Source organism: Fusarium mangiferae, assembly GCF_900044065.1.
Source record: "Fusarium mangiferae strain MRC7560 genome assembly, contig: FMAN_scaffold008, whole genome shotgun sequence".
NCBI classification, from domain to species: Eukaryota; Fungi; Ascomycota; class Sordariomycetes; order Hypocreales; family Nectriaceae; genus Fusarium; species Fusarium mangiferae.
The window spans coordinates 1,088,035-1,111,386 of NW_024573928.1; the positions used below are offsets into that span (position 1 = coordinate 1,088,035).

The window sequence follows — 23,352 nt, forward strand, 5'->3', positions numbered from 1 at the left end:
ACACTAAACGCTAGCCCAGAGCCCAATCCAACGGTTCAGGCTCATCATGCAAGGACAGGGTTCTCGCTCTCGCTCTCGGTCAGAGTCAGCCCTTAAAAAGAATTATTAGGGGTCCATCATCTCTTCTGTCTGTATGGAGTATCATCCTTTCAAGCTCAACCTCAAAATACTGGAGCCCGCCGTAAGACCAGCGTTGCAGCCCTGAGTACTGAACGACCCGAATCCCCGGGTACGCGGTGTGCTGCGCTGTATCCGCACATAGCATTCTGCTCATCTTCCTCCCTGTGGATATTGGATCACCCCGGTGCTTAGATCGTGGTGGTGCCCGTAGTCGCGGGCGGCTCTGTTGTTCTGTTCTGTGATGCTGGGCTGTCTACGTTGCATCAGGATTGAGGCTTGTAAGTGACAGCCATCCAATAGCGCCTTTCCATACGAGGACAAAACTTTGCAAATTACAATCCTGTCACAATGGAAGCTTGGCGGGCGCCCAATAGCGACTCTTTCATGTGTTGAGAAACAATAATGCCGATTGTTTCTCGCAAAGTGATTCATGCGTTGACCGCGGATGGAGAAAAGAATCAGACTCTCTCATCGGATCCCGCGATATGCGTGAAACCCGCCCTAGGATTCAAGACTCCATCCAAAGATCCGCCCTTCATATAATGTTGGTCGCACAACAAGGGTTGATTACTGCATCGCATCTACCTATTGCAACGTACATGCCGCCCGACGCGAACGCCATTGTTTAAATGTGACAGATGCCATGGATGCTTATTGTATCAATTGCGCGGCCTTTCGGCGCGGTTCAAGCGCCGCCATCCATTATCAATCACCGTGGCATGGCATGCCGTACAAGCCGAAAAGCCCGTCACTTGGACATTCAGTTGAGACAAGAGGCAGCAGGCACCCGCGGAAGACGGGCGCACGCAGTCAGCTCGATATGATCTTGTCCTTTTTACTACCTAATTGATCCCGGTGGCTTCGTGCCCTTGCTGGGCTGAGCTGGCCGATCCGGGGTTATTTTAACGGTGAACTCAATTTCATGAGGCGACCCATGTTGAATTGTCGTACTACCATCTGTCTACCGTATATTTGAGTCATCTTGCCAGAGCAACACTGGACAACTCATCTTGGTCCAAGCTGTAGAAGGTGAAAAGCTAGAGTGATACATACATACAGTACAACACAGGCACAGGGTCTTTTTGCACAGACTTTTGGGCCCTGAAGCTAGAAGCTTCATCAACATGAGACTCTACAATATAATTTGCGGCAAGCTCCCACTGTGCAAGGAAGACCCCGTTACGGGAGCCCGGAGCAACGATTGACAACAAGACATCTGATGCAACAAGCTTTATCTGCATTTGCATTTTTGTTCCTTTTTCGTGCCTGGGTTAAACAAGGCGGTAGATACGTAGATTGCTGCCAAAAAGCAAACAATGCATGAATATGTTGCGCTGTACCTTTTTGTCTCTGAAGCTGTGCCGCGTTGTCGTTGTCGTCGTAAGCAGTTTTGAGCTGGTTCCTCCCGTGCCGTGAGAATATTACCTACAGTTCTGTAAGAGGTACAGCACATACAGGCATATCCGAGACATCAGCCAGCCTCACAACGGGATGAATTTGGGCGTGAGGTTAAATCTCGGGCGCTGCAGGGAGTGGTAAGAGGATAAATTCTGGACAGTTCCGTAGCTACAGTCGGTTAATCAATTAGACACAGCGTGATGCCTCACCAACATGACCCGACCCGCCAGGTCAATCACAAGCCAAAACAAAAAAGTATCGAGATTTTTGGTGGTGATGCGTAAGCCCCGATAGATCGCATAAGCCCAACGCAAAAGAAAACGGAGCACCTCAGGAAATTCGACAGGGGTAAAGGTAAACTAAACGGACAAGATGGAGATGGACGGGTTTCGCCTGGTCAGGACCCAAGACCTGACGTTGCATCGGCCAGGCCTGTTCTGGTATTGGGTTCGAGCCAAGCCACGCCCCTCCTCTCACTCCCTCTGCCTCCTCCGTTTTTGACTCTGGGCCCGAACTGAACCTGAGCTTGCTCCGTCGAACAGTGATTGAACGCCAAGTTTCAAGCCAAGGCTCAACAGCTCGAGAGTCGGTGGTTGCTGAGACAATTATCCCTCACCGAGAGCAGTGTTAGATAACAGCTCAGCTGTGTCTGATGCTGGCATCTGCCGCAGTTGCAAAGTATGTATGTATCTTTTTCCAGGACTCAAATTGAATCGAATTGAAGGCTGGTGCCTTGAAGAGGGGCGTGTGCTTGGACTTGGATGCTCCGTTTTGCTCGTCTTGGGCTTGGCACAATGTCTTGCTGCTGTTCCTCTTCGACCCGCTGCCGATCTTTACTCCGCGACACTCCGTCTTGCAAGACACCTCCATGGATGAGCAGTTAAATCGTCGATCCGCAGCACCAGCACCAGCACAGCTAAAGGAGACCAACCAAGGGGGAAACCCTACGTAGCCCCCAAGAACCACATACTGAGACTGCCTTGTTTTTCTTCTGGGTGCGTGTATGTGCTGCGTCCAATTGTTAGCAGGTTCAAGAAAAAGAATAAAGCCATTTTGATAAAAAGGCCTGCTCACCCCCCAAAACAGCGCCTGGGATCCAGAACTTACATCCCTTTCATGAAACGAATTTCACGATACGACTCGACCCGACTCTATACGAACAATACAATACAATAGCCTGATACATTCTAGGCTCTCTCAGTGATAGCGATTGATTGATTGTGCACTCAAATAAACACACAAGGGGCTCCCTTCTGCTCGTCCGTCCCAGCTGCAATCGACCGGGCTAAGCCTCAAGCCACCTGTGCTACAGTTCCAAACTGTACCGTCCGCCCGTACCGTACCGTATCTGTCTCTGTCTGTCGTCTACGTACACGACGTAGCGTGCGTAGCGTAGCCCTCCCTGGTCCCCAGTGCCCAGTCCCGTTCAGGCTCAGACAGGTCAAGACAAAACACAAGATACACCCCCCTCCCCCGGACGGGCTTGTTTTCAAGGCTCCAGAGTTCAAGAGACTAGGCCCCTGGTCGGTCTTCAATCCTTCTTAACCAGCACAGTCCCCCTTGAGGGCGAAGCATTCAAGCAAGAGCGAGCACAAAGCAGCATAGCAATTACATTACCAAGGCGCCAGCACATCCCCATCCACTTGAAACAAACAGAAAAAAAGGGCTTTAGCTTCTTTTTCTTCCTCTTATTCCTTGCCCTGACCCTTGCGGTACATCACCTCACCTCAGAATTTATCTATATTATAACCCGCCCTGTCTGCCCTCACCAACCTCGTCTCCATCATCATGTCTGCCAGACCTTCAAGTCACCACTTTGGTTCAACAAGCTCAACATCATCCACACCCTCATCAGGCTCCGACTCAGACTCTTCCAGCTCAGGACACAGATACAGCATGGACTCAATCGCCCTCCCCATCGCCTCTGTCGAGGTTCTTCGCTGCATGCGATGCGCTCGCTCAGTTGAGGCTACTTCCACCGACGACGTCAGCACCATGGGAATGGTTCGCATCGCACACAACCTTTACTACTGCGAACGCTGCGCAAAGATGGTCGGCTACAAATAAATGAATCAACCAACACACAACAATTAAAGGCCTGAACACGAGTAACACGCAACTACTTTCAGCTTTTGTTTCTTCTTTCTCGATGGAGGGAAACAAATCACATTGCGACATGGACGGTTAATCCCCAAAGCATTCAATGAATCTTCCAACCAGCCAGCCAACACACAACAACCACCTTTTTGGCGCAAAGAAACTATGATATCCGCCTCTTAACCCTCCAGTGTGCCGCATGAATACATCCCCCTCCCGCCATTAGGGTCAGCCAGCCATTTCTTGCATTTGGCATACCCAATCAACACCAAGAGCAAAGCCATGTATCGCCATAAGAGCATAGTTGATCATCTACATCAACATGCGAGGACGACCTAAATTGGCACCCTCTTAACAACAACCGAAGCAAAACCCAACGATACTGTCAAACCCCACCCTTTCAACACCTGTAAGTCTCAGGGACCATTCCCATCTTTTTGAGGTTCAGGGCATTCGAGTGATTGGGTGCGGCATGTCCGGCATCAATGTATGGGTACCCCGTCAGCTTCCGGATCAGCACTTGTCAGGCTCGGCTCAGCTCAGCCCAGCCCAGCCCAGCCTGCGAGTGATCAACCCCTCCAAAAGAGAAAGACTGCACTCACTGTCTCATGCGTTATGGATACCACCGAGGCGCTGTCTTTTCAATTTTAATGACCACCAATGTTTGTGTATTTGACGACCTTCATGTATGGAGTTTTCTTTGGGATGGGATACATAACATTTGTCACACTATCGGTTTTCTTCTTCTTCTTGTATACCCACGGATACCCTGTTTATTGCCGCCGGGCGCTTTCGCATATTTTTGGGGTTATTTGAATACTTTACTTGTTCGATTCTCTTCATCGTGGTAGAAACACGCAAGACCACGGCCTGGTGCCTGGCACATGGCTTTAGCCTCATGGGCAGGCTGTTTTATCTATATACATGCTTATACAATTTATCAAAAATTACCATATCATATCTCATCATATCATTGTATCTCGTGCATTGTGCATTGTGCTCTCACACCAATCTCATCTGTGTCTTGCATGTTTGCCATGTAGTTAGTTGGTGGCCATTGACGCCTGACCTGACCTCTGACAGTCCCAGTGCCTATCTAACTACAGGCTACAGCAGCAGCCCTCGGCGCTACGTGCCGTCTCTCACATTGCTAGCACGTATTTACATCCGACCAGGGTCGGAAATACTGCCATTGGCTATTTCGTTCCCAAACGGTGATTGCCATTTTTACCCTCCCCCTCTCAGAACCAATCAGAGACTGTCCAAGAGGAATTTCAACTGCAGACTCGATGTTGGCTGCCGAAAGGTCACATACCAGCCGCTGACGTCTTGGCTCCCCAACTTCTCCGTAATCATTTCTCTTGATGCAGCCCAGAGAGAGAGCTGCGTTCTCATGGTCTGAGTCTGAGTCTGAGTCTGAGTCTGAGTCTGAGTCTGGCTTCATCGATAGGAATGAGAGCGGAGCTGGGAATGGAGACATGGCGGTCTCGCTTCGACTCATTTCACTTTAATCTGAGACTCTGAGACCTGTCCTTTTCCTTTTTCGCCTCCCCTTTTCTGGTCTTCTCCGCCTGTCACTCCAGGTTTTATCCCGACTTTGGCAATTCTCCTCGGTTAGGGTTTTTAACAGAGCCCAGAGCAACTCCACTATTTCGGTTTACCTGCTTATTTCTGCAGATTTAGTGGAGTCATCAAGTTCCATTCAATATCTTGCACCCGTACCCGCCGCTGCAGCTGCATCTGCACTTTTTTTTTTATACCTCTACTTCCCGCCTCGTTCTCTTTTGAGGCTATTCCCACTGTCCCACTCGTCGTGGTCTAGAGCCGTCTCGGAGATGCGTCGAGATTACGACGACGTGACATGACATGGATATGAGTGCCCTGAGAACAAGGCCAAGACCAATCGATCCAATAGTGCAGTGGTGCCGCACTCACATGCAGATTGGCTTGCGATCATTGCATAAACTCTATGTAATGTCTACCTATACCCGTGTCACGATGACACTTGAAACTCAATCAGTTCAGTCACACTTGCACTTGTGCTCGCCCTTACAAATCGTAGCCGGAGCTTTCAGCTGTCGACTGCGCAGCTTAGGTTTTGCCCAGCCAACCATCAAAAGTCAATGTCAGTTCGCGTGCGGCACCTCAGATGCAAACAGTGGAGTCTTGAGTGCCGTGGACTATCCGCAAAAGGCACCAAGATAGCTCATAGCCTAACTGCAAGTTACCCAGCACCGTTGTCACGCTTCTGCAAGCCTTGCAAGCCAAGAGCTTAACTGTAATAGGCATTTCAGAACATCCCAGCCACACGATGGATGTGATCTAAAAAAGCACATAACCATGGAGGAGCTAATGTACGACTTGTCCTCCTGCCGCACATCGCGCCAGTAGCAGGTTGAGAGGAACATCAATAGATAGAGCTTTTGGCTTTGGAGCGGCAGTTGAGGGGATGCGTGCGTCTACAAAAGTGCTACGGTAGTCGACTGGAGTGGACTGGAATGTAACATTGGCTTGTGTAGCTGCATCTGCCGTTATCCTTCAAATAGAGGAGGTGCAGGTCTAGACTCCTCAAGACTCTGTTTAAGAGCAGCCCGACTCCCCGCTCGCTCGCCATCCTCGGCTCCGTCAAAGGCAGCAGCGAAAAATAAAGGAAATAAGATGGCGGCGGTGGCTTGACGGGTTCAAGTGCCGGAAGGTTAACAGTCCGAGACTACGAATTGCTCGAAATGGCCATTTCTTGATTCCTCTGCGATTCAGGACCTCGTAGCTGCACTAACTATTATCTATCTCACAGGTCCAAGATAGGCACCGCACCTTTTCAAAGTCCCCGTGCCAAGCTTTATTTCCTGCTCGTGTGCCTTGCGTTTCCTTGCTCAACTTGCAGTCCAGGGTTTCAGTCCCGTTCTTGACCAAGCTCGAAATAGCACCTCATCGGCGCGCAGGGGTTGCAGTGAAGCCAGGGTAGGTAGGTATTTTACGACAGACAGAAATGGGAATGGAAGTGAGAAAAACATGTCCCAGCCTGCTGGTCTGTCTATCTATCGTATCGCCCGCTCCAAAAGCTGACATGCAGCAATTATGAGGCTGTCATGTCACTGACTTCTTCCTTTTCTTGGCATGAGACGTGAGACAAAGAATGAACCCCTTGTCTTGCCTTGCGTTGGATCAAGTGGTGGAGTCGGGGAGTAGAATGCACTGAATGTCACTTTGTCTTAGAAGATAGTAGCAATACTCAGAGACAATTGATCATTCTGACAAGGCTACAAGACAATCAACGCCGGAGTTCTTCTCATCCGTGATAGATAGTGAGACTCAACTCACCGGTCTAGATCCGACCCCCCCGAACTTCATTCAGGGCGTTCGCTCGGCATGTCGTCCGTTTAAAGCAACAGCGGCATCGACGGATCTGAAGGTTATAGCGACAAACATCCCGAGGCCGATCCGTCCGAAGGAAATAACGCTTTTGGTGATTCCGTACGGAGTAGACTCTGAGCAGTTCCGTCTTAATGCCGATTTAACCGTCTAACTATCGAACCACCATGCACAGCAACGTCGCGATGTTATCACCGTCCTCAATTCTCAGTCTTCCCATGGAGCAAATGAGGGCTTTTTTTCTGTCTTTCCTTAACCCGTCTCACACACCCCCGACAGGTCCATACACATTCACCCGTCTAACCAGAAAACGGTTGCGCCCGTGAGCCATGCAGCCAGATGTCATAGGGTCCCCGCGCGCCAACTCCAACGCGAGTTAGCTTCACCTCGAGTGCCGCAAGGGATGACGTTTTCTCATGCGTCAAGGGTTTTCTCTGCTCCCTTTATTAACAAGGTCAGAGCGGTGACAGGAGCCACACCGAAATGAAAAAGAAGAACCCAGAGAAGAGTGCTTAAACCATGGCCCTGAATGTTGGAAGAGAGAATAAAAAAAAGAAATGGAGCTCATGGGTTTCTCTGGTGGAGAACTAAGCACACGGGAGATCATCACAAAAGATCAGATATTCTCCATTTGAGGCTCAAGACCCCCGAGATCCCAAACTCAAAAATAGCAAAAACAAGCACGTATTTAGAAACAGCACAACAAGAGCATGGATTAAAGGGGTTCTTTCTCCCTTCCGTGCAATTCCCTTGCACAGACACGTACACACCATCAAAACATGCATCTTCCCGCAGAGACCCTGCGAATGCCCTCACTCCAATATGACCCACCCCCCTTTCGTCATCCCGTCCTCTGACCTCATCGTGCAGGCCACCACGACACCGCCGTTACGTTATCGAGCAGACCCAAAAACAGGGCGGTCTATAAAAAACAACACTGACATGGGTGCGTGACGTCGCCTGTGAGGGAAAAAACTGCTAAACGGTTTGCTTTTGCAGTATTTGGCATGGGTTCTTTTGGCGAAACGGTCACCAAGCGGGAATAGACCAAGGTGTGTGAAGATGATGTACATGAAGGTCAGAAATCCCTTACGATGAGCGAAACGGTGAGGTTGTGGTGTACGTGTAACTCGACTTCTTTTGAGCATCATAGGGCTGTTGTGTGCACCGGCGGTCAACGGGGCGAAGCTTCTATGCTGCTTCTAAGAATATTCGATTTCTGATTGCCAAGATTGTCTTCTTGAGCACATACCCAGGTGTTTTCATGCATGCTCACACTAAGGCTATTCCAACGCCTTACTCCCAGTTCCTACAGCCCATAATTACAAAGTCAGACATGCAAACGTCTCATATGCCAACATCATGTTTCCGTAAACCAACGACCGTAAAGCAATCAGCCCTCCATTTTAACATCCGTCTCCCTTCCGAGATTCTTCAGCAGGAAACTGCGCTTGAAGTACTCGTTGGGGTGGACAATGGTCTCGAGCTGTTGTTGTGTCATGACGCCCTCATCCTTGGCCTTCTTGATCTCTTGCTTGTGCAGATGCTCAAATACACTGTGATCGCAATTAGTATATATGCTGTTCGAGGAATGAGTATAGACTTACCGATTGCACGCCATGTGGAACTTTTGCTTATCCTTATCCTCTTTAACGCCCTGAACAACAGAGCGATCATTAACACCCATAGCTTGAACAAGTGCTGAGAGGTTCTCCATGTTGAAATGCCGATATGGGCATCCGTGGGCCTCACCAGGACCAGGAGGATGTTCGGTGAGGATCTTCTGACAACTGAATGGACTGTAACCACCACCTCTTCGGTTGGAATCACCACCGACATCACCATAAACGTGACGAATATTATATCTGTACTCCTTGTTGAACTTATCATCTGTGATCTTGTGGAAGCTCTTTCTCCAGAACACAAGACACTCCTCCAGGTTGAGGCCAATCCCCTTGAGAAAGAGAGAGTACTGCAGTCGACCATAGTGTTTGAGATGAGCGTCTCGGCGTAGTGAGCGGTGCAAGTGAGACATGCAGGCTGGGAAGTGTTGTGATAAGTTGTCGATGTTGGCAGCGCTGATCTCGGCGCCGGGCACAGCGGCGGTGCTGGACATGTATGATGCGTCGGGGGTGATGAAGTTCTTGGAAAGATGGTTGAGGATTGGTGTGAGCCGGTCGTCCTCGTCAAGTCGAGGAAGAGCACGGGCAGTCAACTACGCGCTGTCAGTTCAGATCTTGGCAACAGGTTTTCAGTTGCTGTACCTCAAGTTGTCGCTCCAGTCGCGAGCTGAACTCCGAAACCACCATACCAGCCTGTTCTCGGCCCGGTACAAACGCCTTTCCGGCCTTCAAAAACACTCTTCGGCTCTCAATTAGCTCGGGAACCCGTTCCCAGTCTACCTTGAACCATGTATCGTCGTCATTCTCACTCTTTCGGTTGCTAGCAAAGGCAGCCAGCTCCGCGGCATACTCCCTCCTATCCTCATCTGTTACGTCTTCACACCAGTCTAGGCCAAGAGTCTTGACAAAGGCAGATCGCTCGGCGAGATCGTCATCATTGAGTCGCAGGCGGAAAAGCATCGTCTCGACACGTGTGAAGCGACGGCGCAGATCTTCAGTAGACGAGAACGCAAGTCGGAGGATGAAATGGCTGTAGTGGTCTTTTTGGCGTTGCTCAAAGATCTTCTTGGAGCCTGAGCTGTTGGCCTCGAGGTGGAGGTGCTTCTTGAGGATGGGCTTCATGTGTGTTGCAGTCTCGGCAGGAGTCTTGTTGCGAAACGAGCAGGCTTCGAGTTCAGCGAGAACTACCGAGTATTAGATACGCCCACTATCACAATTTCCCGCAGCCTACCTCGGAGTCTGTCGATGGCCCATTGCTCAAACTGCTCGAGGGTGATATCCGCAGTGGGAGGATCTGTGTAAAAGTTGAGACGATGGGGATAGTCGAGATCTTTGTATGTAGGCGCCGCGAATTGCTTCTTGCGATGGTCAACGACATTTCGCCTCTTGGGATCAATTCGGCTAAAGTCTTGCCGCAACATGATTTCGTTGTCTGTTGAATGTCTGTATCGATGGAGTGGAAATTGGACAAGGAGTGGAATTGGTTAGCAAAAGGCATAGAGAGGGAGACGCGACTTTACGCGTCTGGCGTCGCGGGGTGGAGCGGGCAATTAAGGGCCAGCAGTCCCAATCAGAAGCGCGCGAGGTGTTCCCCAGGTGATTTTGGCGCACAAGCGCACGATTTACTTGGCTCCATCAACCAAACAATGTAATTAACTAACAAAGAAGGTTTTGTTCTTAAACCCAAGCGTTCAAACATTCAATTAATATCTACAATAATCAAGTCATTTAAAATTATATTTAACGCGAAAACAGAAACGATTTTGTATCTGAATGACCTGTCACCATGCTCTTCAAGAGGTAGTCGATGACCTTAGTTGGAGCTAACTGTTGTTCCAATTCCCCATCATTCACAAGTGAAGTACTCATGCTTATCAACAACACATATTGAATCATACGCCCTGCACCTAGCTTGAGCCATGCCGGTTCAGCTCAGAAGAAGGCCTGGAGCATCGGCACCCAAGACCTGTTACTCTACAACTCAATTCAGAGTCCCCTCAACAGTGTGGACGAGCCTCAACCAGCCATTGTGTATTAGCGACTCATCCTTCGAGGTTGCTATTGAGAACCTTTCAGGCTCTGCTCTTCTATTCAAGCTGCCCCCTGAGGTTCTTACCATGATCTTCGACCAAGCGCCACAGGTGGACAAGATCATGTTAGCGATGACCTGCAAAAGTTTACTCGCCACTTCGCGGCTGTGCGGCCTTTCTGTACCTCTCCGTGAATCGCACATGGCCACTTGGAATAGATCAGACTCTTCATCCTCTGTAGTGTTATGCTCATGTTTGAACATGGGCGACTTATTCCGAAGGTTTCGGCCAAGGGACGCCCGTGGTCGACCAAGTAGGGCATGGAGTTGGTGCCTAGACTGCTGTAGGTATCTCCCGACAAGACGAGGATGGTGGCAACGTCGAATGAGAAATGAGATTGCTATGGTATCTCGAGATGGGCGTGAGCTTAGTATTGGTTGGTTCAGTCGCGGAGTCAAACAGCAGTGTCCTATTTGTTACCTGAAAGACGTCCAATAGTTTCAATAACGAAGTTAAAAGATGGAGATGATATCAACAAGAATATACTTTTGGTGGGCCTTTCTTATGATCCTTTAACATTCATTTTTGAGAAAATAAACGAACACAAACCTCCGAAATAGAAGTTGCGTTCAAAGTTCTCACGCTTATGCATTGCTAATACAAACACTACAACTGAAGCGGCCCAGTTCTCAGTTACAAGATACAACACTATATCTAAGTAGATAAAAGTTCTCGAAATAATAGATCAATTACCGCTACTGCGCACTGAAATGGTGTTAAACAGACTCATGGGCCTCGAGTAATTAGGGAACATAGTTGTGATGAATGCGAAGAAACAAGCGGTGCCATCATATTCCTCTTGTCTCAGTGGATGTCCGGCGATTAACTTTCACAGAGACGTAAGGACTTCCAACCACCATTATGCGCTCGTTTCTAAACTTTTAGAGAGTCCACTCAGTCCTTGACCCGACTAATCATCCTGTACAATTACCAATCCCCCCTTCCCTTAACAGACCTCAGAACACAGCGAGTGCATTTTAGGTATATTCTTTGTACTGCACGGATTGGTATTGAGTTATGCGTTGCACGGAAGTATAGATCGGTTCCTTTTTGTTTTGCTGCAGGTTGATGAGCTTTGGGAGTAGGTACTGCAATAAGCATGCAGCATTTTGCTGCATAATTCTAAGTGCAGTCTTATAACATGTACCTCTGTGTAGTGACATGTATCGCCATCGTGAGGCTTAGATCTACCTGTTGTCAACTATCCATACCTACCAAGATTGAGCTTTGTTAGAACTGTCTAGTAGATGCTTGTTGACGTAGATAGATATCTTAGCTTGATGCAAACCATGCTGCTCTTCAGGCCTCCACTGACAAAGAACCCTTTGTGTATCGATCTGTCTCCGTAATCAGTTAGCTAGAGGCAGTGATTGCTAGATCTAGACCACTCGACCGAGGGCTGAGGTGGGTGTCGGTCCCTGATGAATGCGACGGGAGGGAGCAACGGCTGCTAGAGCGCCTCTCGCTCCCGAAGAAGTGGAGATAGCCGGGCGCTTATGGGGCACGTACATTTTACAGGGGCGGGCGGTAGGTGGCTTTCATTTCTGTAGGGCTGAAGAAGGAATGGAAACCAACAAATGTTACATGAATGTCAAAAGACTGGCATGATTTACCATGATGGCAATAAATGCGTATTTATCTTATATGAATGAAGGAGTTTGAAAAAACAAAAATGAGCCGATGTATAAGCACAAGACACCAGGACTAAGATTATCGCAAGGCATACTCACATCATCCATCCGTCGAGGTAGGTATCCCATGACTTGTGACTCTGGGTTCCCTACGACATGGATGACTCGAGGAAACGGCCCCCACCCTAGAAACGCGTGTGGCATGGATAATACAGTACATTAGCACAGATGTAAGGTGAGATATCGCTAAATAAGTTCTAGGAGGGGGGGAGACACCATGTTGAAACCGTCTTACCTTACTCCGTCAGTACCTAAGGTAGGGTACTGTCACACTCTCACTGGCCCTACGGGGCTGGGCTGAATGGGACAGACTGGGGTGATCCCTCAAGGCTGCCTCATCCAGTCTGTGCCGTGCCGCGCTGCGCTGCGCTGATGAGAGGGGATTAACAGACAGGGTTTGGGCCTAAACATGTCAAACCTTGAACATTAATTAATTACCTGCCTTAAATCCATTTCTACTTGCTCGGCTTCATCTTCATCTTTAATGTGACGTCTTTCCTCACTCTCTCTCCCATAAATCTTCATATGGGACCTTGCTTCGTTGACAATTACTCATTCGCAACTGCCGCGTCAGCACCACATCCTTTCCTCAGTCAGCCTTACCACCGCAGACCGTAACCCACCAGAAATGCTATGATGGCTACCTCAAGCGTCTTCTCCGCTCGGCGTCGCACGTCGCCCGGTGACTCTGACGACACCGATATGAGCTTCCCTCGCTGCGCACCCGGAAGACGTATTCCCAGCTCGGAATGGGAGAAGATACGCCCAGTAATCACGAAGCTCTACCAGGAAGAGAAGCGCCCGCTCAAAGAGGTCATGGAAGTCCTCGAGCGTGAGCATGGCTTCACTGCAACGTGTGTAAACCTCTTCGTCTCTTCCTTAAAGTCTCGAGTGTTGACTCTTTTGGCAGTGTCAAGATGTACAAATCGAGGATTTGGAAGTGGGGTCTTGATAAGAAGCTCAAGAGTGATGAGGTTCTCGCCATTCTTATCCTGAGGACCGAGCGTGAGGCGCAGGGAAAGATATCAGAGTTCACTATTCGTGGCCAACCAGTCGATCTGGATAACATAAACAGATACATCCGGCGGAATCCAGGCCTTGTGGCGCGCTTCAGAGCGGGTGTTGTGCCCAGCATCCAGACGACTCTCGAGGTCCAATGTCGAACACCATCACCAACACCGAGTCGTCACTCGTTGCCACCACCGAAGGAGATTTCCAACGTCGAACAGGTTCTCAATCTATTCAGGGATTACTTCGATACCTCTTTCACCAACGGAATATGGAACCATGAATATAACGGTGACTGTGTCAGCCTAAGGCCTGGCGACCGAAGCGTTGAGCTGTTTGAACGTGTGGTCGCCAGCTTTGGTCTTGTCAACAGGTCAATGATGAGAAAAGACGAGATCTCAATAAGCACTCTCCTCACTCCAGCATTTGAGTCGCTCAAGGAGATAATCGCCTCCGAGAGCCCAGTCTTCGCAGTACGCACAGCTTTCCTCTTGTGGTATCTCCGTCGCTTTCACAAGGAAGACCTTCTTCACATTGTCATGAACTACCTCGCTGGCTTGGTACCTATTGTACTGGGTCACGATCACCCGGTGACACGAATCTGGAAAATTATTGGGTCTCAGGACTTCTCCGATCATTATGAACTCTCCACAAGGCTTTACTCTTCTCTCGTACCTCTCTTTGAGGAGCGAATTGGGTTCGCCAACTCCCTGACCACAATTTTGTACTGCGATCACATCGATTGCCTTGTCCATCATGGCCAAACAGCAGAGTCACTTAGTGTCGCTACACAATACAGAACACGGGCAGAAGCCACGCAATTACGACATCCTTGGCTCCGCGAACTTGCAATCTTACAAACAGGCATCATGTGCAATGCGAAAACAGCCGAGGGCAAGATAGAAGAGGCAATGCAGTGTCTTCAAACACTAAAAGATTGGGACCTGAACGAAGAACAACAAGCCGGTATGAACATTCAACTCGGCAACTACGGCTATCAAATGGGCGACTTCTCCTTGGCAATCAATTGCTTCCGCGAAGCATCTCGCCTCATAACCGCCAGCCAAGGCGACGAGAGGATCCATCTCACATGTCTCGCAAACCTCGAGTCTGCACTGCGCAAAAGCGGAGAGGCCGACGAGGCAGCCCAGGTGCATGAGCTACGACTCACACGATTATCAGACTTTGCCAGGGAGACTGGCACCTTTGCAAATCTGCCTGAATCCTGCGCTGCGGCCGTGAGCCCGGGGGGTATTTACAGCTGGGAAGCTCAGCAAGTGTCTGATTGGCACTGGAGTGAGGATGGGCACGGTAGTGCGATGCCTCCCTTGGGATTGACATGATGCCCGCAGCATCTGCTTACTGCATTGTGTTTCATCATACAGGGGGGTTCTACACGATATGAAATATGACTCTGCGTATATATATTGAGCGAGGATTTTGGGGGTTTAACGCTTTTACGACTAAACATTTTGTTACGACGAAGACACTATCAGGAATGAATTCAAGAGACAAAGAGGGAAATCTCTGCTCATACTGAGAATCCAGATGTTTGACAGAAGGATCAGTCTAGAAGACTAGCTGGTGGGCATCTTGGACGAAAGCGGTATCATTTTTCGAGGCCACAACTGGCGACCTCCCGGGGCTGTGTATATCAGTCTAGTGAAGCGGAACCTTATCATTTATCTTTAAAGACTTTATCCATCTTATAAAAGCTTATTTTATTGTTATTGACTCTCTCTTTCATGATGTCAAATGGGTAAGGGCAGAGTAGCATCATGATGTTTTGCGCGGGGGATGGTCTGGCGTTTGCAGCGAGGCAACAACCTCAACTGTGTGGCCATTGGCGGCAGCATGTCTTGAATAAAATACCCCTGCATTAGTGGCCGTTGAACATGACTTTTTGTTGTGTTGTCGGGTTCGTTGTGGCATATGCTTGTGAGTGTTGGGTTGCATACTTGCGATCTTCTTGGGGATGCTTGACGAACAATGCAGGCAGGCAACAACGCAATGGATTCAGAAGTGAGATATCACGACAGTTTATCTATATACCGTACATGTTCAGTAAGTAGCGCTCTTTTTAAAGCCACTGGCTCAGTTTAGTAGCACCTCGACAGTAGCGGCATGAGGAGAAGTCTATATCCCAGAACCATCGACCTCGTGGTCTCTATCTCGAGTAAGACACAAGTTGTTGTGCCTCTGATAAGTAATAAGAGACCTTATACAGTACTTTAATAAACACGAGTATTTTAGTATAATTGTAGAAAAGGCCGTGATGGAAGCGATTGCTCTAGTTTAAGCGTCTTCTTTGCAAGCGAACTGTCAATAGTTAAGCCACTGTTGAACGACAGACATACAGACTAATTACAACCTCATTCTTCAGCAACATCCGGTATGGTGTAGTGGCTAACATTTCGCGCTCTCATAACCTGGGGGATTAGTACCGCGGAGCCCAGGGTTCGATTCCCTGTACCGGAGTTTCTCTTTTGCCCTGGTTTAATATTAATAATAATATCTTTATCTTCATTTATTTTTATATATAAAAAGTAATTAATTTACTTATAATTATAAAATAGAGATTTTGCACCTGCCTGTCCTTGCCTAGATCTTTTAGATCTTTTGCAATATATCTATTCTATTATGTCTTATGCCAAGGCAGACATTTATAAGTGCAGTGCAATAGTGTCAAAGAGAGTATGCAATGAGTGTAAGCTCTATGGAATACCGCCTAGCAAAAACAATTCTGCGAAACGTGTTCCCTGGCTGGTTGTCTCCATCTCACGATAAATGTTGACTTACAGTGTGGTCACAACTTCAACGTACAGATATGTAAGTGACGACGGCGTCCCCTGACGACTGGATAAAAAAGCCTATCCAAAAACGTGTTGAACCTTTTCAGAAGGATACCACGGTGTTTCAGCGCCTGGTATAATTTGTCATTTAGATGGTCAGTAGAATTATAAGTAGTGTCGCTGCAAGTAAGCCAATAATGTCAGCGGATGGACCATGTGGTCGAGGCAGAGGATCAGATCCAAGGGTAACGAATTTCGGAGGCGTGAAAGAAGCTCGAACTGACAAATGATGGATGTGTGCTCGGTGACGCGAGTGGTCGGAAAGGATCTACGGCACGGCGCGGCATTCAAGTATGTTCGTTCATGGTGCAATCAATCGTCTTACTCATTTGAGACGCTTCCTTGGGTGACATCAAAGGCGTTATTGGTCGGAGTGTACCAAGACTTGGCAAAGCGAACATTCCGTGGAGTTTACTCACGGTGAGTGAGGTGAGGGTAGTATTTTACGGACGCCGAAGGACCCGGAGGGGTTTCGGCAGTCGAGAGACCGGAGGCCCGGAGCGGAGGGATCGGGCGATGACATAGAAGAGCGGTACATGTGACGACTCATGAAGTTGCAGTTATCGACGTCATGACAGAGCAAAAAGTGACAAGGGGTGAGGGGACCAGTTTGCAATGGAATCAAGGGACGATCGCAGGAATGCGTAGGAATGGAGCGGGTGGGCGATTATAGGGCTCTTAGTGGCCGCCTTGGTGGGCTCTCTGCAGCGGCAGTGGGATAGGGCGGCGTGGCAGCGGGGATTGAGAGTGGAGAGAGTTGGAGAGCTTCAAGATAGAAAGAGAGAGACCAGAGAGTGTTTTGGTTTTTGGTATGGATTTTGGTGAGGGTTTAATGTTTGCCTGATACCAGCGTCAATACAAGAGCAAAAGGATCCAATGCAAGTAATGAATAGCCGACAGGTGGGTGATACACATAAAACTGAAGCCGGCGCTTTTTGTCACCATCATTACTGCGCGACCATCTGTGTTTCGCTTATGTTGAATCCTGGTTCCCTCTCTCGGGATGCCACAAAGAGACAGCAAAGGTCGAGGAAATATGGGGCAATGCATGCAGGTGTAACGAAGCAACACAGCGCCAAACGTTACTTTGCAGATAAGCCCCTGTAAGTTAAGTGTAAAGTACTGAAGTGTACTGTATTAGGTTCACAATGTTCTGTAATTTGCGTCTGTCTTCACTGTCTCAACTGAGTCAATTAGTTCGCTATCAGATCTGTCTGAGCTTGCCTCCCCGAAAAGCTAGGTTTGTTTGGTAAACTTAATTGCCTAAACTCTACTGAATTCCCGTAATCCCCCCCCTCGTATAGTCTTTGCTAATTAGTGGAAATAATCATATAATAAGTAGAATACGGAATAATTAATATTGAGGCTCGTGTTATAGATGATATACTCGTGTAGTCTGTCAGCTGTCAGCGCTTCCATGTGCTTGGGCATTCGGCTTATTTGTTGGGTGGTGGTATCTAAGATATCGTAACGTTAATATCATCAACCTCCACACCAATTTCATGAATCATCCACCCATTCATTACCCATTCCAACACGGGATGCAGAGTCCTTTTTGACCTTCTGTTTCCACCGGATCTTTTGTTTCTTACCTTATCTGCAATCAATCTGCATCTTCAATTGAGGGAAATCTTTGACCCTAGGACAAAATCTTCTCCCCAGGAAATTACAAGTCCATGCACTCCCGGCCCAGCTCAGCGTGACCTCTAATTTCACCACGCCACGCCCAACAACATACCATATCCGTAAAAGTGACCGTATTGCAATATTTGACGTTCCTGCACGAGACCAATTGTCCTGGTTCCCAAGCTCTCGAGTGTGTCTTGGCCACTGCTACTGCTACAGTTACCGTTGCCGCATACTTAGGTATCTGTAGCTCCCTGCACCTCATTAAAGGTGCCGTCACTTCAATTGTACACCATCGCCTGCACAACATCAACGAGCGTCGACGACTCAGCAAAACAGAGTTTACCTGGATCCGATTTCAACGCAAACCTAACTTAATCCCGGCCTCAAACCCCTCCTTTTCCTCTCGTCTCCGAACAGAGTACATCCACCCTACCATCCATCTACCTAGCAATAAGAATTCCATCGTGTGCAGGTAACTTTGGAAGCGCTCAACGCTGCAGGGTTACCTAAAGCTACTATCGACTTATCACTGTGACGGCCCCAATTTTCCTCACCTGCTGCCAAAGCTTCGAGCAGAGTCTAGTGGATGAACTCCCGCGGTGATAAACAAGGTCAGTTCCTCTCCAATGAGGTAGAACTCTAGGAAGAAAGATACAAAGAGAAGGAAAGCGGATTGATCTAAAAGCGAGTTCAAACACAAACAGTCGAGAAAGGAACAAAAAGACGACACAGCGAGACGAGTTCAGACGGAAGGAGTCACAGACAGGAAGGACCCGCTCCGATCCCCGGTCAATCTCTACAGGTAGGCGGTGCTAACCTAGCACATCGCACCTGCACTTGTGCTAGTGGAGGCTAGCTAGTCCTTGAAGCTAGTGGCAGTCACGCCCTCCAAGTGCGGTGCCCCTCGGAGCGCAAAAAGACCCAAGACCTCGGGTTAGGGGGCTAAAATAATCAGGTAAGGCAATCATCAACATCTCCTATTGTATCACAGACATTGCCCAGATATTTCTGTCACCCATGATCAGCTCGTCAGTTTTCTATCCATCCCTTCCCTTAGGGAGCCTGTCTTGTGCTTCTCACAGTTCAAAGGTCAAAGGCCTGGCCTTCCATGCTACTGCTGTAGTACTGTTCTGTTCTGTGCTGTGCTGGACCCACGAACGATCAACCACCCAAATCTTGGCTGTTCACGTCGATCTCGACTCCTTTGACTTCTCCTCTTCTTTCTTTTCTGTTCTTCTCTTTCTCCTGTTCTCGCTCTGTTTGAGCGACACTGTCGACACATTCACCCTCCCTCCTCTGAACGACGTTTCGAATCGCCTCTCATGTTCGCGTTATAGAAGAGCCTTTGGCCAATTTCTCCTCTTCCTTCCGCCGTTCTCCTCGTCCTTATAAACGAACCCCTTGGACTCCTTCAACTCGATCAACGCTCCCTCAACCAGCATCGCCAAGCCCATTCCTTAGCACCGTGCTCCCTTGACGCATTCGCATTCCCCCAGAGTTTCCCTTGCGCCAAGGTACGTTCCTAAGGTCTTCAAGATCTCATAATTGCCTTGTCTCTGAATATCAACACTCGTCACCCCACCTGAATTTCGGAATCCAGCGACTTAGCCAATTCCATTTTCGTACTCATCTCATTCGCAGCAGGCTGACAGCCAATTCAGCAGTCTCGCGATCTAAACAAACGACGATTGCTCAACTTTCCCCCTCCTACAAATTCGCTAGACCTTAATCTGGTTCTAAGCGACTCCGACGACCCGACAGCGCGGAGCCATGAACACGCCCCACGCCCCCCGAACTGCGACGGCCCTGCCCCTCGACGACAACTCTCAAGATACAGGAAACAACTCTTTTAGAGGCCGTGATACCTCCCTTCGCTCAACTTCTCGTCCCATACCAGTTCCTGCACATACACCTTCTCGTGCTGGGGCCTCCCTTACACCAACTTCCCGTCGGTACGACCACGCCTACGCTACATTGTCCACCAGTCCCTTGTCGTCCTTCACGCTTCCTGATGTCTCTGTCACAACGCCGCCGCTTGCTCATTTCCGTGCGGATACAATAGCACCGACTTCCATACAAGAGGGCGAACTCCCGCAACCACAATCCAATACACTGTCCATTGGATCACCGGCTATTCCAAGACGCTCCGTCAGTCCTGTGGGATCATTGCGTATCTCAACTGACTTTGCTGCACGTCCCGTAACCCCAGACCGCCGTGAATCATTTAACAACAGCAACGGGAATGGCAGTGGTTCATCCCGCGGCTCGTTGACGTTGAACCACAGGGCTTCGTCCAACAGCCTTCATCCCATCTCCCGGACACCAAGTTTGAAAGCTGCCTTGACTAACAGTCTTGGTTCTGCCAGCGGCACAAGCAGTTTGGTACCTAGTCCTATTATTTCTGCCATGGGGGATATGACGCCTCTTCCAAGCCCGCTCATGTCGGGTGATTCCCCAGGACCCTGGAAGAGGCTGAGCGCAGGTTCTGCGTCACCTCCCCAACAGCGCCTCAAAAGCGTAGGAGAGGGCTCTGTTCTGGTTACGAGTACAGGTGAATCGATTGATGCAGCACTTTCCAATGGTGCCAAACGTAAAATCTATTCAACCCTCGAGCCTGGCGACCATGTTCATACACAATCGCCTTCTAACCAGCAGCCACGACAGCATACACGAAACCGAAGCGTGAGCGAATACGTTCCTGATCCTATGGGTATTCCTAAGAGACAAATATCCGTTTCAGCACGACCCAATGCCGAGGCTTCAGCAAGGTCCCATGAACCGCAGCTTCGAAGGGAGCTTAACCTCGCAGAATCGCGGGGACTTACTCCTTCGGTGGTCCAGCCACCAACTCCTCCACCAAGCGAGTCTTCGCGAGACTCTGCTGATGGCGCCGGCAAGCCCAAAGGACTCCAATTCGAATATTTCGAAGCAAACGGACGCAATGATAAGAAGCGGCGCCGATGGAGGGCCGTGCGGATGCTTGGTCAGGGAACCTTCAGTAGGGTCATGCTAGCTACAAGCCAGATTGAACCCGACGAAGACTCTTTCGAAGTTGACCACGGAAGGCTGACACCAAAACCGGAACAAAGCCTTGACCGTAAGACTTTAGTTGCCGTGAAGGTCTGCGAGCATGGTCCAAAGGGTGGCGCCAGCGAGGAACGTGTTGAGATGAGTCTAAAACGTGAACTTGAAATCATGCTTTCGATCCACCACCCCTCACTTGTCGACCTAAAAGCTTGGAGCATTGAGCCTACTCGGGCCATCCTTGTCTTGAGCTATTGTCCTGGAGGTGATATGTTTGATATCGCGACCAGTCATCGTGGCGTGCTCAAGGAGCCTCTATTGCGAAGAATATTTGCCGAAATGGTTGGCGCTGTAAGCTATCTCCACGAAAGGAGAATTGTTCACCGAGATATCAAACTCGAGAATGTCCTCGTCAACCTCACCCCTTCTGAGCTTGCAGACCCATCGATCGACTGGGCTACCTACCCTTACTCAGTGGTAATTCTGAGTGATCTGGGCCTTTCGAGACGCATCGCCGATGATGAGAAACTGGAAACTCGATGTGGATCAGAAGACTACGCAGCTCCCGAGGTCATCATGGGGCAACCTTACGATGGACGAGCAACCGATGCTTGGTCACTCGGTGTTCTTCTGTATGCTCTTCTTGAGGCTCGACTTCCCTTTGATCCTCACCCAGGTATGAGTGAAGCGCATCGCATGCGTAGTCGCACTAGCCACCGCATCGCGAGAGTCGAATGGAAATGGGTAGAATACTACGGCGATGATACTGATCACGATGGCGACGAAGCCAAGTTCAAGCAGAAGGGTCTCCTCGGTGCTATGGAGATCACAGAAGGGTTGCTAAGGCGAGCCAGGGGTCGTTGGACCGTCGATAAGGTGGCCAAGACCCCCTGGGTTCAGGGTGCTATCAATATCGAAGGCGGAATACGTTTCCGCGAAGAGAAGGACGGCGAGGAAGTTTCCTGACATTCACTTGTCCGACTCTAAAGTCACAGCAAGTATCTTGACTTCATTCAACTTGGACCAGAGGTCTGTTCTCGAATATTGCCCATAACCAACTCGATGTTTTTTAAACCATCGGTTGCGCTGCTGCCAGCACGCCGGCGGCTCCCTTACAACTACATTACAATCTATTACGCGCCCCTTCTACGAATCTTTATACGACTACATGACGGGACAAAGGGGCACATGGGTAACGGATTGATCAAACCAGGAAGAATGACGGAAGGTGTTGTTTCATGGGTATTAGTATGATGCGGTTCGGTTGTGTAATTCTAGCATTTGTTTGTGTTTTGGCATTTGTGCTTTGGCTGTCTTGGGTTCGGTTCGTTCTATCTTGACATCCTTTCTTGTCTTCTTATCCTTCGATTACCCACTTTGTTTCTTCGTTTTTACATTAAACCATACCACTCGTAGGCTTTCAGGAGTAGAAAAAGGTTATACCAAAATGGATAGAAAGGTGTTTTTATACTCTATTATGTTCTTGTGCCAAATGTCAAGCGCGACCTTTTCATCCGTGAGAAACCCTCAACAAGATAATTTTTACTTGTTCCTACGCGGCTTCAACTACGCAGACTTGTGTCTAGAATAACATGCACTTTGGTAAGAGTGGCTACGCATTTATGAGGCAATACATATGGTGATGGTTTCCAAAGCACGACTTGGGGCAGTTGCTGCGTGAACCCCCCCTCGTTTGAATGCTGTGTAATTGTCGCATTGAAAAGCCATTTGTCGTATTCTTATCAGCATCGTCTGATTCCACCGACGTCATTATGTGCAAGAATGCCTTCTCAAGGCATACAAACAATGAACATTCTATTATCTTTCCCATCTTGCAAAAAGAACAACAGTTTCTGAAAACGCAAAACGCCCAGTTGGCTTGTCTTCCACATACTAGACATGTCTGGCTTCTCCATGCTTTCAAAAATGCTGTATAACTAGATCCCCCCATACAGTACAGGGTTATTACTATGTATGTTCAGTTATCTTGGTCACATGCTACTCTTCATTCATGGGCTGAGTCTGACAACGGTCGACGTTGATAGAGCTACCGGCCCGTTTATTGTTTCTTGCAGAGGTTAATTTGTCTCAAGGTTTGACTGCACTGCACAGCATATCTCGGGTCGTAATGCCACTCACTGATGGCTTTAAGTTGACGCCTTGGACTCACAATACAAAATATGCTTATATTTACGCCCAACTCCTGTTCGGGGGGGTTGTTCTCCCTCGTTGATGACTGACCAGTCGCTTAACACAAGGTCACATTTGTCTTATCAGCTGGAGCCCCTCTGTATGTACTCTGTATCAGCTAAGAGATCTGCAAAGCCCGGCCATTGATGTGGCTATTTTTATCTGCTGGGGACAACTGACAACGAACCATGAAGTCATGAGTCGATTCAATCTACCCGGAGCCATCCAATGAACACACAGTTCAGTATCAACACAGGAA

The 23,352-nt window shown here is 48.8% G+C and overlaps 4 protein-coding genes and 1 non-coding gene across 5 annotated transcripts; 4 read left to right on the plus strand and 1 right to left on the minus strand.

Annotated features, from left to right (window-relative positions):
• Positions 1–3,306: 3,306 nt before the first annotated feature.
• FMAN_11329 (uncharacterized protein) lies at positions 3,307–3,585 on the plus strand (the record flags this gene model as incomplete). The annotated part of the gene is made up of 1 exon (XM_041834128.1): positions 3,307–3,585. The coding sequence occupies one exon, from the start codon at positions 3,307–3,309 to the stop codon at positions 3,583–3,585; it is 279 nt and encodes a 92-aa protein (XP_041684423.1).
• A 4,795-nt stretch (positions 3,586–8,380) lies between these two features.
• FMAN_11330 (uncharacterized protein) lies at positions 8,381–10,030 on the minus strand (the record flags this gene model as incomplete). The annotated part of the gene is made up of 4 exons (XM_041834129.1): positions 8,381–8,543; positions 8,595–9,202; positions 9,252–9,793; positions 9,841–10,030. The coding sequence occupies 4 exons, from the start codon at positions 10,028–10,030 to the stop codon at positions 8,381–8,383; spliced, it is 1,503 nt and encodes a 500-aa protein (XP_041684424.1).
• A 2,996-nt stretch (positions 10,031–13,026) lies between these two features.
• FMAN_11331 (uncharacterized protein) lies at positions 13,027–14,741 on the plus strand (the record flags this gene model as incomplete). The annotated part of the gene is made up of 2 exons (XM_041834131.1): positions 13,027–13,244; positions 13,301–14,741. 2 exons carry the CDS (start codon positions 13,027–13,029, stop codon positions 14,739–14,741), a joined length of 1,659 nt encoding a protein of 552 aa, XP_041684425.1.
• Positions 14,742–15,786: 1,045 nt separating this feature from the next.
• tRNA lies at positions 15,787–15,876 on the plus strand. The gene is given in 2 exon segments: positions 15,787–15,823; positions 15,842–15,876. It is a non-coding gene; the product is annotated as a tRNA-Glu (tRNA).
• Positions 15,877–19,649: 3,773 nt separating this feature from the next.
• On the plus strand, positions 19,650–21,869 carry FMAN_11332 (related to rat SNF1, Celegans unc-51, Dun1p and other protein serine kinases; the record flags this gene model as incomplete). Its single annotated transcript, XM_041834132.1, has 1 exon — positions 19,650–21,869. The coding sequence occupies one exon, from the start codon at positions 19,650–19,652 to the stop codon at positions 21,867–21,869; it is 2,220 nt and encodes a 739-aa protein (XP_041684426.1).
• Positions 21,870–23,352: the final 1,483 nt, after the last annotated feature.